This window comes from Linepithema humile, chromosome 2, assembly GCF_040581485.1.
Source record: "Linepithema humile isolate Giens D197 chromosome 2, Lhum_UNIL_v1.0, whole genome shotgun sequence".
NCBI lineage: Eukaryota > Metazoa > Arthropoda > Insecta > Hymenoptera > Formicidae > Linepithema > Linepithema humile.
In genome coordinates this window covers 14,923,315-14,937,394 of record NC_090129.1, presented here as the reverse complement: position 1 = coordinate 14,937,394, position 14,080 = coordinate 14,923,315, and the positions used below count along the sequence as shown (strand labels likewise).

The following is a 14,080-nucleotide window of genomic DNA, read 5'->3' as shown; positions in this document are numbered from 1 at the left end:
GAATCTGATAATTCCTAACATCTATCGCTAATTTACATAAGGCCAGATATACCGTCAGAAGTTCTAAATAGTTTATATGCTTCCTTTTTTCAGATTCATTCCAAAAACCATGTATCCTCTCGTTACCATTCACAGCTCCCCGGTTGTAAATGCATCAGTGTAAATTACCATTTAAAAATTACCCGATTTAATCGAGTTAATTGAATTTTTTAGACTGGCTCTCCACCAATCTAGTTCCGAAAGAAGGTGCTGGGAGATTATTATAGTCTTATCGTAATTATAATCGTTGATAATAAGAGCCAGTAGTTTTTCTCTTTCTAAAAGTCTTGTGTATAATAAGCCATATTCTATGGCTGGACAAGCTGCGACTAGTTTACCAATTAATTGTGCTAGATCACTAATTAAACAAGTCTTTTGTGACATGAATTTGGTTAACATGTTACGTAAATTTGTTCTTTTTTGTTCTGTCAGCTCTATATAATATTTAACAGAATCGATGACAAAACCTAAGAATTTACATCTTGTTGATGGAACAAGTTGACTCTTTCTATTATTTATTATGAAACCTAATCGAGATAACAATTCTCGTGTTTCAAAGACGTTAATTCTACATTCTTCTAAGGTGCTTCCTATGCATAGAAAGTCATCTAAATAGATGACTGAGGATAAGCCTCTACTCTGTAGAATTTTTGCAACTGGTTTCAATAGCTTTGTAAAAACAAAGGGGGCTGTACAAAGTCCAAATGGTAAGCAAGCAAATTCGAACATTGTATCTAGAAATTGAAAACGCAAGTACTTTCGACTGTCTTTATGTATCGGTACTACATAATATGCATCCTCAAGGTTGATTGAAGCCATAAAATCTCCCGGAAATATTAATTTTATTGCCGTACGTAAATCTAACTTGAAATGGGTAGTTTCGATAAATTCGTTTACTTTCTTTAAATTGAGAATAAAGCGGTGTGATCCGTCTGATTTTTTAACTAAGAAATACAGTAGTTATACTATGGGGGTTCTAACTCAGGGATCTGAGGGGGTGCGCGGGTGAAGAGGGGAAGAGGGGTATCGGATAACAGTGGAGGGGGTAATGACGTCTTCGTTTTTGGAGGAGAGGGGGTAAATGTGGAGTGGTGGGGGTATCAGATTACAATAATTCCCGGAAGATAAGGATTGTTAATACAAATCGCAAGATAAGGATTCCCGGAAAAGATAAGGATTGTTTATTGGAAAGAGAACTGTTTATTGGTGCAGGTTTTTTTTTCTACGCATCAAAGTAGAGCGCCATGTTGTCAGAATCATTATGTTTATAGTATGCAGGTTCGTGCAGATTTACGGATTGCGTCATCGCTGTATTTTAGAACAAAGAGGCAGCATTTGAGCGCCGTTTCTTAGAGGGTGTGATAAGGATTGTTAATACAAATATAAACCATTGATAGTTTTAATCAATTTTGTGTGCAACAAGCGGGTATATAAAGCAAGTGAAAAAGAATAGGAACCATCAGTCGTTTAAAATCATTGAGAAAATCACTAGTTCGCTGTGACGTTTACTAGCAACGATGTTTTGCACCATGTCAACCGTGAATAATCAGATCAACGAACAGCAGAGTGCAAAGAAGCTGCAATTACCCAACGAGTATGTTGTTTCTTTAGCCACATCTTTAAACTTAATTGTTATACTTTTAAACTAACAATTTATTTTTTCACAGAAAACAAAAAAGTAATATGTCAAAGATGGAAAAAGAATCATCTAGGATCTTGGTTAGAAGATACCCGTTGACAAAAACCAGTTACAAATATCTCGACATCGGAATCAACGTCTCAACGCCGAGCCGTGTGGAAATCGCTCTCGGTGACAACCATGGCAAGGAGCTACGTCTATCATACGACGTATGGAAAGAACTCATGAATCAACGGAGCATCATCGCCAGCTTCTTTAAGAATGATGCGGACGAAGCACCGTCTCAGACCGTTGGACACTGCACGTTAAGTTTTGAAAAAAATGAACAACCTAAAAGTAATGCGCCTGACAACATCAGCATTATGTTTAATCATGTCAAACCGAACCGTGTGTAACATGTTTGCACTTGAATATTGCGTAGACTGTATCAATCATTCGTTGAACAACATCACCGGTACGGTTGATGTCAAGTTCGCACACTTTTCAGAAATCGCGAGGAATGCGAAGGACCCCGATCACGTGGCGATTCGCAAAAGCGATTTATTCGATAAGAATAATATAATTGATTGTGAACTGGTGACTCAGGTTTTTGCGGAGTTGTAACAATACATATTAATAAATATTATTTCAACTGTAATTAAAATTTTTTATTATTTTTCCGTGCCATCTTATCCGCTATACCGACTTATCCTACAACGCGCGCATCAAAGTAGAGCGCCTGTTTAAATTGCGTCAACATGTTTGGAGGAGAGGGGGTAAATTCGGAGTGGTGGGGATATCATATTACAATAATTCCCGGAAGAGAAAAGATAAGGATTGTTAATACAAACATGAGCCATCGTTATGCTTATAGTTAGTGTCGTGTGCAACAAACGGGTATATAAAGCGAGTGAGAAAAATATGAATCTTCAAAATCATTCGCAATGGAGAAGGAGCGCGATCTTACCGTACGAGCAGCGAATATCAAAACGACGGGAGAGTTCCTTCCATGGGACTACGAGTGCAACGAGTACCTCGATTCTCTCAAGGAACAATGTCGCAAGAGACAACGCACCGGAGTAGTCAACTCTCTGGTGGCGCAAATCGCGCGTCTGGAGGGTGTGAGGGACGCTCTACACGAGCGTTTTGTACCCGTCGGTGCCGGACACGGCGGATACGAGAAGAAGGGCTACACGTGGAAGGAGATCGAGACGGCGTTTAAGAACCGTGTGCTGACGGGTGTGGTTGTCAATCACGAATACATCGATCCTCGTGAATTTTTCGAAAATGTAAAAAATACGGTTATTGAGCGAATCCGGAGCGTCATGGCGGAGCATGGGAACGTTAAAATCAACACCGCGTTCAACGGGGAATTCACCGCAGGCGCCAAGACTGCCGTGAAGACCATCGCCACGAAGAACTGCGAGCTCTTTCCAACATCTGATCTACAAGAATGGTACACGAGGCATGTAGTTGACGCCATCTTGACATCCCTGGAGGAGTTTCAGGAACGCGACAGCGGATGGGCGTTGTCACGTATCCTGAACCTAATGATAAACGTCAACAAGTTCAATCCTCTGCGCGCGGGATGCCACATCGAGTTACCGCGGAAAATTATGCTGAAAAAGGCGGTAGTCAATGTTAAATCAAATGATAATGCGTGCTTTGCGTGGGCGGTGGTAGCAGCCTTGTATCCTGCGAAAAAAAATTCAGACAGAACAATCGAATACCCACATTACTCGACGGTGCTCAACCTGTGCGATATCGAGTTCCCCATGACGCTTCCACAAATAACAAAATTTGAGAAACTCAACACCATCTCCGTCAACGTCTTCACCACCGAAGACTCAAAAATCATCCCTCTGCGGCTCGCCGACAACGAAAAGGAGAAGCACGTCAACCTGCTCTACGTGCGTAAAAACAACGATGCACACTTTGCGTGCATAAAGAACCTGCCGCGGTTGGTGAGCTCACAACTGAGCATGCACAAATGTAAAAAGTACATTTGCGATCGGTAAGTAAAAACACATTTATAGAATAATTTGAAACTTTATTCACAGTATTAATCATACAAATTATTACAGGTGTCTACACTACTTTTATACACAGGAGAAATTATCGGCGCACAGCATCGACTGCGGCAAGATAAACGATTGCGCCGTCGTTCTCTCCAGCGAGGACAAAAAGTGGTTGACGTTTCACCACTATAGTTGGAAGGAGCGGCTCCCGTTCGTAGTGTACGCCGATCTCGAATGTACGCTCGAGAAAAAGGAGGATCAGGACGGTACTACTTACGCCTATCAACATCACAGAGCCTTTAGCGTAGGATTTTATGTAAGTTGCACGTACGATAATTCTTTATCTAGTTTTAAGTCGTATCGCGGTGAGGATTGCGTAACGTGGTTCGTCAACGAACTTCACGATTTGGCGCGCCGTGTGAAAGCGATCCTCACCACCGTCGTCCCCATGGCGGATCTTACGCGGGAGGAATCGGAAAAATTCCGTAGCACCGCGATGTGCCACGTGTGCGAGAAACCGTTTACACCGGACGATACGCGGGTGCGCGATCATTGTCATCTCACCGGGCGTTAACGCGGTGCCGCGCACTCGTCGTGCAATCTAAATTACAAAGACTCCCACGTTATCCCGGTGATATTTCACAATTTATCCGGTTACGACGCGCATTTCATTATTAAAGACGTTGCCAATGCCTTTGAAGGCAACGTCGAATTGTTACCGCTGACGAAAGAGCGATACATTTCTTTTACAAAAAATGTTAAAGATACCATGGATCAAAAATCAAAATTGTGTATAAAATTACGGTTTATTGATTCGTTTAAATTTCTCAGTACAAGTCTCGACAAATTGGCATCATATTTAACTGTAGATGAATTAAAAATTTCACGATCGGAATTCAATCATTTATCCGCGGAACATTTCAATTTGCTTACTCGGAAAGGTGTGTTTCCCTACGAGTACGTCGACAGCGTCGACAAGCTCCGGGACACAAGCCTGCCATCGCGCGAATCATTTTACAGCTCACTCACCGGAGAAACGGTATCCGAGAGCGATTACGCGCACGCGACAAACGTCTGGCAAACATTTTCAATCGAAGATCTAGGTCAATACAGCGATTTGTATTTGAAAACAGACGTTCTTTTGTTGGCGGATATTTTCGAAAATTTCCGAAACACGTGTATAAAGAGTTACGGTTTAGATCCCGCTCAGTATTACACATTACCGGAGTACACGTGGGACAATATGTTGAAGTACACGGGCATCAAGTTCGAGTTGCTCACAGACATCGATATGGTGCTGTTTGTCGAGCGCGGTATACGCGGCGGTCTCAGCCAATGCTCCAACCGATACGCCGCCGCCAACAACAAATACATGCCATCGTACGATCCATCGGAACCGTCATCGTACCTAATGTACTATGATGTAAACAACTTGTACGGCTGGGCAATGTGTCAACCGTTGCCCTATGCCAAATTTCGATGGGTCGATGATGTCGCGAGCTTTGACGTAATGTCCGTTGCATCCGATTCGGCTACCGGTTATGTGCTGGAAGTCGATCTCGAGTATCCGGTGAATCTTCACGACGCGCACTCCGACCTACCGTTCTGCCCGACGCGCGATAAGCCGCCCGGCAAGCGGGAGATCAAGTTACTCGCCACGCTGTGCGATAAGCAGCGTTATGTCATCCACTACCGTAATCTGCAGCAATGCGTGCGACACGGCCTGCGAATTGCAAAGATTCACCGCGTACTGCAATTCGCGCAATCTCCGTGGCTCCGCGGATACATAGAACTAAATACGCAGTTTCGGACACTCGCGAGTAATGAATTCGAGAAAAATTTATACAAATTGATGAACAACGCGGTTTTCGGCAAAACCATGGAGAATGTGCGAAATCACACGGATGTCCGGCTCGTTACACAGTGGGATGGTCGGTACGGAGCGGAGGCTATGATCGCGAAACCGAATTTCCACAGCCGAAGCGTGTTCTCGGAGGATCTAGTCGCCGTAGAGTTGCGAAAACTCGAAGTGAAATTCGACAAGCCGATCTACGTGGGTATGTGCATCCTCGACATATCCAAAACCTGCTTGTACGAGTTTCACTACGAGTACATGGCGCCTCTCTATCGCGACAATTGCAAAATTATGTATATCGATACCCACAGTCTGATATACTTTCTGCACTGCGAGGACGCGTATCGGGATATGAAACGCGATATATCCAAATTCGACACGAGCGACTACTCCGAGGACAACGCTTACGGTATGCCGTGCGCCAACAAGAAAGTACCCGGTCTGATGAAAGACGAGAACAACGGCGCGATCATGACGGAATTTGTCGGACTGAGAGCGAAGATGTACGCGTTGAGAGTCACCGGACAAAAAGATGTCAAAAAAGTTAAAGGCGTTATGAAAAACGTAGTCGTGAGAACGATAACGTTCGACGATTACACTCGGTGTCTCAACGACGAAATCGAGCTGACGCGGCGTCAATCGTGCATCCGCTCAAAGTTGCACGAGGTGTACACCGTGTCGGAGTCGAAGCTCGCGCTCAGTCCGTACGACGATAAGCGGCACGTCGTATCCGGTTCCACCGACACTCTACCGTGGGGACATTACAAGATACAATTGTAGTATTATTATGTTGTATATAGTTTATACATTATATTATTTATATTGTTTATACACTAGTGTTAATATTTATGTATAATTTAATATTTTATGTATTATTATCGTTGTTAGTTTTAAATGTATATATTGTAGTAATAAAGAACACCATTGTATATATATGTATAATTGTTTATTGTACAATAAATATAGTTTATTACAATACATCGTCTTTATTTATCCAAGAGTTGTGCGAATTGTCGAATCCCAACCACTTTACAAACACCTTGTCGTCCTTTCCGCGCAACACCTTCTCCACGAGATAAACGTCGGGTTGTGCGGTCTTGAGCAATTCGTGCTCGTAAAAGCCTCCCGCGACCGGATCTCCGCGATAATCTTTAATCAGATACGTCACAGGATTGGTACGTTGCACCGTGGCGATCTTAAACACCTCCGTCGACCAATTCGGTGTGTATCCTTTCTCGAATACAGTTTTGAATTTGCTCACGCGCACCGAATCGCCCACCCTGAATTTCGCCGGCGCGGCAATTTTTATATTACCGTACACGGTGCTCAAGAGTCCCTTTGCGATCTCGGGAGTGACATCGATCGGGCGCATACCGATCGTACGATGTTTACGACCGTTGTATTCCGAAACCAATCGCGGTAAATCGTCGATCCACCTGTACGATCCCGTGAGCGTGAAAAACTTCCACATTTCGTTCTTCAACGTGCGATTGAATCGTTCCACCACCGAAACCTTCATAACCGAGTATGTCGAATAATGATTGATGCCGTGTTTCTTGACAAGATTTTGGAAATCTCTGTTGTAAAATTCTTTTCCATGGTCGGTCTGCAAATTTTTCGGAATTCTCTCCCTAAATATCGCGGAAAATGCTTTGGACGTTTCGATTCCACCTTTGGTCTTTAAGGGTATAGCCCACGCGTACTTGCTCAACACATCGATAACGGTTAGAATGTAATTGCAGCCGCTGTTGGATCGCGAGTACGGTCTCATCTCGACAATGTCAGCCTGCCACAAATCGTCGTATCTTTTCACGACGACTGGCCTACGCGTAAAGTTTCTTCTCGCCGGTGCGTGGAGCTCGTCGACGAGCGATCTCCTCTCCAGGCTCACCGCTTCCTTCTCGCTCATTGCGATTCGTTTTGCTTCTTCTTCATCGCCTCATCGTAGTATTCGATGAAATTTGTTCTCACAGCTTTACGAAGATTGTGAATCTCTCGCTCGACAAGACTCTTCGTCTCTCGCTCGCGATCGACGAGTTTTCCATCGAGTCGCGCTACACTCTCGTCGAGGAGACCTCTCAGATCGTGAATCTGTCGTTCCAATGCCACGTATCTGGTCTCGATGTAATCGTCGTGGTCTCTCTTCCAGGTCCGCTCGGTATTCTCCGAATCTTCGAGTCTCGAAAGTACTTCTCGCTTAAAATTTTCACAGAGCGATTTCGATTCTCACGATCGCTCATAAGCTTGAGGTGATGATCCAGATGCAGCTTGTTGACGGCGTCGGTGTCCGCTTCAGGGTCGGCGAGATGTCTGATTACGCGTGACTTGGCGTTGAAAACCTCACCATCCTTGCAGAGACAATTTTCGCGCACGTAATTCTTCGAGACTCCGCCGCTCTGTCTCGTCACCCTGTCGCTTCCTCCTAACTGTAGTCCGAATTTGTTGATAGACATTCCTGTAGCATCACACGAGCAATACTGGCGATAGTTGAAAAGCTGTGATCAATTTATAATCAGACCAGCTTCGCGCAGTTCCTCGATAATCGAGAGAAACTCGTTGTCGTGCGCGTTGTTTCCCGCCTGACGGGAGGCGTCCAGCAATCGAAGGCGATCCACCAATTCGTTCGGATCATCCCAGTGCACGTAATCGACCGCGTTGTCGGTCACAGTCATGGTCTGTGGTACGTTACACTTGGGTAACGTGCGACCCACACCTCTCCTGTCGAGATGTGCAGCACCTCCACCTTTCTTAGATATTAGAGGTGTGATGATATGTTTGTATTTGTATCCTTTGTTTCCCAAAACAGGTAAATGCGCGTTATGACCGCGTCTGTGAGCGTTAGTAGCGAATAGTATGCTCTTGTACTTTTGTTTGTCATCCTCCGTACACAGCGTATCGTCGGAAAGTCTTTTGAATATTAATTCAAACAGGCCGGGTGTGCCAGCGTATTTCACACCGTCCACGATCACATTGTCGTCTCTATCAATGTCGAAGACCTTGTCTCCGAGAAACGTTCCCGCATCGTTGAAGTATACACCGTACACGTTGTCGATCCCTCTCTTCTTGTCACCGCTCAAGAACTCCTCGATGTACTCTTGACCCAGCGGACCCATTTGGCCGTACAGAGCTTCCCGACCATCGGACGTTTGCATCGTCTGTCTCACGGATGTTACGAAAGACGGGTCCGTGGTTTCGAACACGTTTTCGGTCGGTAAATATGTCGGCGCTTCAAACACCAATTTTTGCGGCTGGAACGGAGTCGAGGCTTGTATCGGTGACGTCAATGGGGTCTGTATCGGTGTCGTCAACGAGGTACGCTTGATTTTCTTCTTCTCAGAGCTTGTTCGCTTTCGTTTGATGTCCGGTTCGTTTTTAATCTCGAGATCGTCAACCGAATCATCGTCACCCTTGATGTTCTCGACGATTCGTTTCAACGGCTCTACGATCGGTTTCAACCGTTTCTCCAATTGCACCTCTTGCTCCACTCTACCCGTCTTCAACGTCCGATGCTTCTTGCGAATCGACTCGCTCGTACGAGCGATTTCCTTCGCGATCTTCTCCCTCTCGTCGATATCTTTCATGTCGAGCGTCATCGTCAACGTCTCGAGAACAACTAACCATTCCGCGGTACCGCAAACTCGTTAAAACCACGTCTGTATCGTCCATCGTTAATCGTACTATCCTTGTCTATCACAAAAAATCCGTACTTGTGCTGCCAACATGCGTGACACAATTACCGAAATCTTCGTACGTCATGTCCGTATTCACATGATCGTTGTAGACATGCTTAAGGTTTGTTCCATCCTGCTTGAATATTACGAGTAAATTCGCGTTGTCGCGCACGAGATGTTTCGGTATTTTTGCATACGTTTGGCACAGATAAAAACAATCGACCTTCGAATGTCGACCCATAGCAAAGTACTCGCGTATCGCATTCTGCTTGTCGCACGCTATATCGTCGAAGACGAATACGGAATTCGGTAACGCCTCGCTGTGCGGTACAATTGTGTTGTTGTCCGAGAATGTAAAGTAGCCGATTTCATCGATCGATCCGAGCAATCTTTCGAGATATCGATACTTTGGTTGATTCAACGATTTCGAGTACACGTACACGTTTTCGAAACGTACACCGTTTGGACTTTCCAACAGACTAATCATTACATTGGTTTTACCGCAATTCGAGGGACCGCAAATAATACCGCGTATCGTGTTTGGCAACATTTTACCGTGTCTGCACGCCTTCTCACAAACCCCTTGCGTCTTATCATCCATGTTTTTCACACGGATCGTGTACGGTTGTTGTACAAATTTCATTTTTTACCAGACTCTTTCTCATCCTTGTTATTACGCGACGAGTGCGCAGCATCGGTTGTTGGAAAGAGCGGTGCTCGGATATTTGTCGCTAGATCTAAAATATCTCTATTTTCATACATGATTCGGACATTATCCTGAAAAAAAAAATATTGTTTCAAACACACGATTAGCAATACACGTTTGCGACATTCACCTCCTTCCGTTCCTTCTTATTATCCCGGTTATTCATTGTACTTTGTCGTCCGACAAACTTTGATATTCTACTGGTTAATGATCGATACGCGCCTCCTATTTATAGGTGAGCGCTGTCGAAACACACCTCAGTTGGAAATATGATTTACACGCGATACGTTAGAATTCGCGCTCTATGAAACGATACAAGGGTGCCGGTTTACTGAACAGTGTGATAAATCGACTACCGTTGGAGCTGCATATACCCGGCTACCAATTTTGCGGGCCGGGGACTCGTCTGCGGAAACGACTCGCGCGAGGGGATCGAGGTATCAATCCGTTGGACGCGGCGTGTCGCGATCACGACATCGCGTACTCGCAAGACCGCGAATCAGCGGACCGCCACGCAGCCGATCGCGTTCTCGCCGATAAAGCGCGGGTGCGGATCACCGCTGCGGACGCGACTCTCGGTGAGAGGGCTGCTGCTACCGCCGTATGGGCTGCTATGAAAGCAAAGACGAAATTGGGGATGGGTATGACAAAGAGAAAGAAGAAGACCAAGAGGAGAACGCTTCCGACGGCAAAACGCGGTGGTATGTTACCGTTGTTACCGCTCTTGGGAGTCATCGGTTCGCTTGCCGGTGGAGCGGCGGGTGTTGCAAAGGCGGTGAACGACTCTAAGGCCGCGCGACGACAACTCGAAGAGACGAAACGTCACAATAAAGCAATGGAAGGACGGGGGATTTATCTCGCTCCGTACAAGCGGGGCAAAGGATTGAAGAAAAAAAAAAAAAACGTCAAAAAAACGATAGAGATGCCCGCGGGTGCCACCACCAATCTACAGTTGTTACAAATAGCGAAGCGTATGCGAATACCGTATTTCCGAGGTGTCTACATGCGTAACGCTTTACCCGACAAGATACATAAAAATGAGAGCGGTATCGTGAATTTGGACGATGTCGACGGGCCGGGCACGCATTGGGTGGCGTACGCCAAGAGAGGCGATCGCGCCGTATACTTTGACAGCTTTGGCAATTTGCAACCGCCGAAGGAGCTTACACGCTACCTCGGAGACACCGATACAACGATAACGTACAATCGCACGGTCTACCAGACGTACGATCAAACGATCTGCGGACAATTATACCTCCTGTTCCTCCAGAAAATAGATATAAAAATCGATCCGCCATCGATCGACATCAGTCGTCGATGGAATCTCGGCAATGTCGCTGACGCTCACTCTAAGCGGTAAAAGCAGCGTTCTCACGGTGGATTATTTTCCACCGATAGACTTGAGCGATGGGGACTACGAGCTCGGCCTAACCACGATGGAGACCTACAATACGATTCCGAACGTGACGGTAGCGAACAATAAACTTTATTTCGACGACAATGACGAAGAAATTACAATTCCCGAAGGATCGTACGAATTGGACGCCATTGCTTCTTATCTGAAACGCGCAATACTGCAAAAACGAGGAAAAAGTGAAGAGCAAGTCTATCCATTGTCACTTCGTCCCAACGTTAATACCATGAAGAGTGAAATCATGTGCGCTTTTCGAATAAATTTCGCCAAACCGAATACCATCGGACCGCTTTGGATTTTCGACGGGTCGTATACTGGAACCGAAAAAGTTGCACGAATCAGATTCCTCGGTAAACATCGTCAACGTAAACATTATTCGAGTGGAATGCAGCATAACCACGGGTGCGTACGCCAACGACAGGTCGGTGCACACGATACATGAATTTTCACCGAACGTACCTCCGGGATATAAAGTCTCGGAAACACCGGCGCAAATCATTTACCTTCCGGTCATCGCGAGGAGCGTTACCGATATCACCTTGCGTGTGGTGGATCAAGACGGACGATTGATCGATTTTCGCGGAGAGGAGATTACCATCAGACTGCACTTGCGGCGACGTGGTGCGAGGAAATGCTCGTGTTGAACGAACAGCGAGTGATTGAGAGAACAACGAAAATTGGGAAAACATCACCATTCAAGAGGCTCAGTACGACGAACGTAAACTTTTTAAAATCGTTGGGATTCGTTGTGAGAAACGTTTAAAGAGATGGATATACTCGACATCGCTGACGAGCCCGTCTTCGACGAGCGTATCGTGAAATATGAGATGCACACGTACAATCCGTACGCTAACACGACGTTGGGACACAGCGATGAGATACGAATACCGATACAGCAACAGGATTTGTACACGTTACCGTGTGAGAGTTTTCTCTACATTGAAGGAAAACTCGTTACTCCTGCCGATGAGAATAGAGATAACGTGTGTATAATGGAAAATAATTGTGTCGCGTTCATGTTTGATGAAATGCGATACGAGCTCGACGGAGTTGAAATCGATCGTAACAGAAACGTTGGAATAACGAGCACGACCAAAAACTATGTATCGCTGACGACGGAGAAGAGCAAGACGTTGAAATACGCATCGTGGAATCCGGATGGAAATTCGTTGCTCGATGGAAACTTTAATTTTTGCGTTCCGCTCAATACTCTTTTAGGATTCTGCGAGGACTACAAACGGATTGTAATCAACGCTCGTCACGAACTTGTATTGATACAATCGCGCAACGATAATAATTCTCTCGTTGGACGAGTCGGTACGAATCCAACGATCGAACTACTCAAGATACAGTGGCGAATGCCGCATGTATCTCTGAGCGAAGTCAACAAGCTGTCTCTTCTTCGAACTTTGGAAAGCGGAAGATATCTGAGCGTGTGCTTCCGTTCGTGGGATCTGTACGAGTTTCCTCTGCTGCAGAATACAACGAAGCATTCCTGGGCGGTCAAAGCTGCGACGCAATTGGAAAAACCGCGATACATAATCTTTGCTCTCCAAACCGGTCGAAAAAACGTACTGTCTGAAAACGCTACGCAATTTGACGCTTGTAAACTCACCAATGTGAGACTGCATCTGAATTCAGATTTTTATCCGTACGACGACATGAATTTGGATTTCGACAAGAGTCGATACGCTATACTGTACAATATGTATGCGCGTTTCCGCAAAGCCTATTATGGACAGGACGATACGTATTTGGACATCGATGAATTCTCGAAAGCCGGTCCGTTCGTAGTCATAGATTGTTCGCGACAAAACGACTCTGTCAAGAGCGCCACCGTTGACGTGCGAATAGAATTTGATTGTAAGGAAAATATACCGGCCAACACCACCGCCTATTGTCTCATTATACACGATCGAATGATCGAATATAATCCACTGAACAACATTGTGCGCAGACTCGTGTGAAAAGTTATAAATTAGACGTGTGCGAATGGGAACGTCAGTTTTCCGACGGTCGACGACGATGTCTGACGTACCAATTTTCGTCGACTTGCAAGGTTACGCGTTCAACAACATTTTTATCGTGAAAGAGGCAGCGGTACTTCGAGATGGCGAAACGCTATCTCATTACGTATTTCGTGAACACGTACCGTGGTATCTGTTGACGAAATCGGAAAAATCGCTGGCGTGTTGGTTACGGATACACCACCACGGCTTCCGATGGGAAGATGGACACGTCTCGTACAGTCAGATGAAAAGCCTCATCAACAACGCCATTGGTACGGAACCGTCTCTGATATACGTGAAAGGACTCGAGAAGAAAAAGTGGCTGTGCGAGATTTTGGAAGATGATGTAGAGATTGAAACAATAGATGCGGATTACGAAGATATCGCACGCTTGACGAACTTGGATGTAATCGGAACCTTGCGCTGCGCGTATCACACGAGACATTGCGCTATGCGGAATGTTTGCAAATTGTACAAGTGGTGGTTTGAGCGTAACAAATGTGTAAAACAACTATGATTTATGCTAATAAAATGATGTATATCACACTCGTATGACTTTTATTCCACCTTTTACCCATCACATAATCCACCATATAATATGGTCTATCGCTTATCTCGTACATCTTTCAGACATTTATTGAACGTATATCAAACGTCTTTGAACGTCTATCGTACTACTTTTAACATCTATGTAACATCTTTTAACGTATTGTTGAACATCTTACGTACAACTTTTAACATCTTTTGTAC

General features: G+C 45.1%; 3 protein-coding genes across 3 annotated transcripts; all 3 read left to right on the top strand.

The window, feature by feature from the left end:
* Positions 1-2,026: 2,026 nt before the first annotated feature.
* Positions 2,027-3,841, top strand: LOC136997988 (uncharacterized). Its single transcript, XM_067349677.1, has one exon. It carries the CDS (start codon positions 2,602-2,604, stop codon positions 3,673-3,675), a length of 1,074 nt encoding a protein of 357 aa, XP_067205778.1. The 5' UTR covers positions 2,027-2,601; the 3' UTR covers positions 3,676-3,841.
* A 603-nt stretch (positions 3,842-4,444) lies between these two features.
* LOC136997880 (uncharacterized) lies at positions 4,445-5,678 on the top strand. The gene is made up of 2 exons (XM_067349278.1): positions 4,445-5,606; positions 5,653-5,678. The coding sequence occupies exons 1-2, from the start codon at positions 4,445-4,447 to the stop codon at positions 5,676-5,678; spliced, it is 1,188 nt and encodes a 395-aa protein (XP_067205379.1).
* A 48-nt stretch (positions 5,679-5,726) lies between these two features.
* LOC136998034 (uncharacterized) lies at positions 5,727-6,370 on the top strand. Its single transcript, XM_067349885.1, has one exon. It carries the CDS (start codon positions 5,735-5,737, stop codon positions 6,308-6,310), a length of 576 nt encoding a protein of 191 aa, XP_067205986.1. The 5' UTR covers positions 5,727-5,734; the 3' UTR covers positions 6,311-6,370.
* The last annotated feature ends 7,710 nt before the right edge of the window (positions 6,371-14,080 follow it).

Coding starts and splice junctions, on each gene's coding strand:
- LOC136997988 (XM_067349677.1), top strand. CDS start 2,602: ATGGAGAAGGAGCGCGATCTTACCGTACGAGCAGCGAATATCAAAACG.
- LOC136997880 (XM_067349278.1), top strand. CDS start 4,445: ATGGATCAAAAATCAAAATTGTGTATAAAATTACGGTTTATTGATTCG. Junction 5,607..5,652: donor GCTCGTTACACAGTGGGATG/GTCGGTACGGAG, acceptor GAATTTCCACAG/CCGAAGCGTGTTCTCGGAGG.
- LOC136998034 (XM_067349885.1), top strand. CDS start 5,735: ATGTGCATCCTCGACATATCCAAAACCTGCTTGTACGAGTTTCACTAC.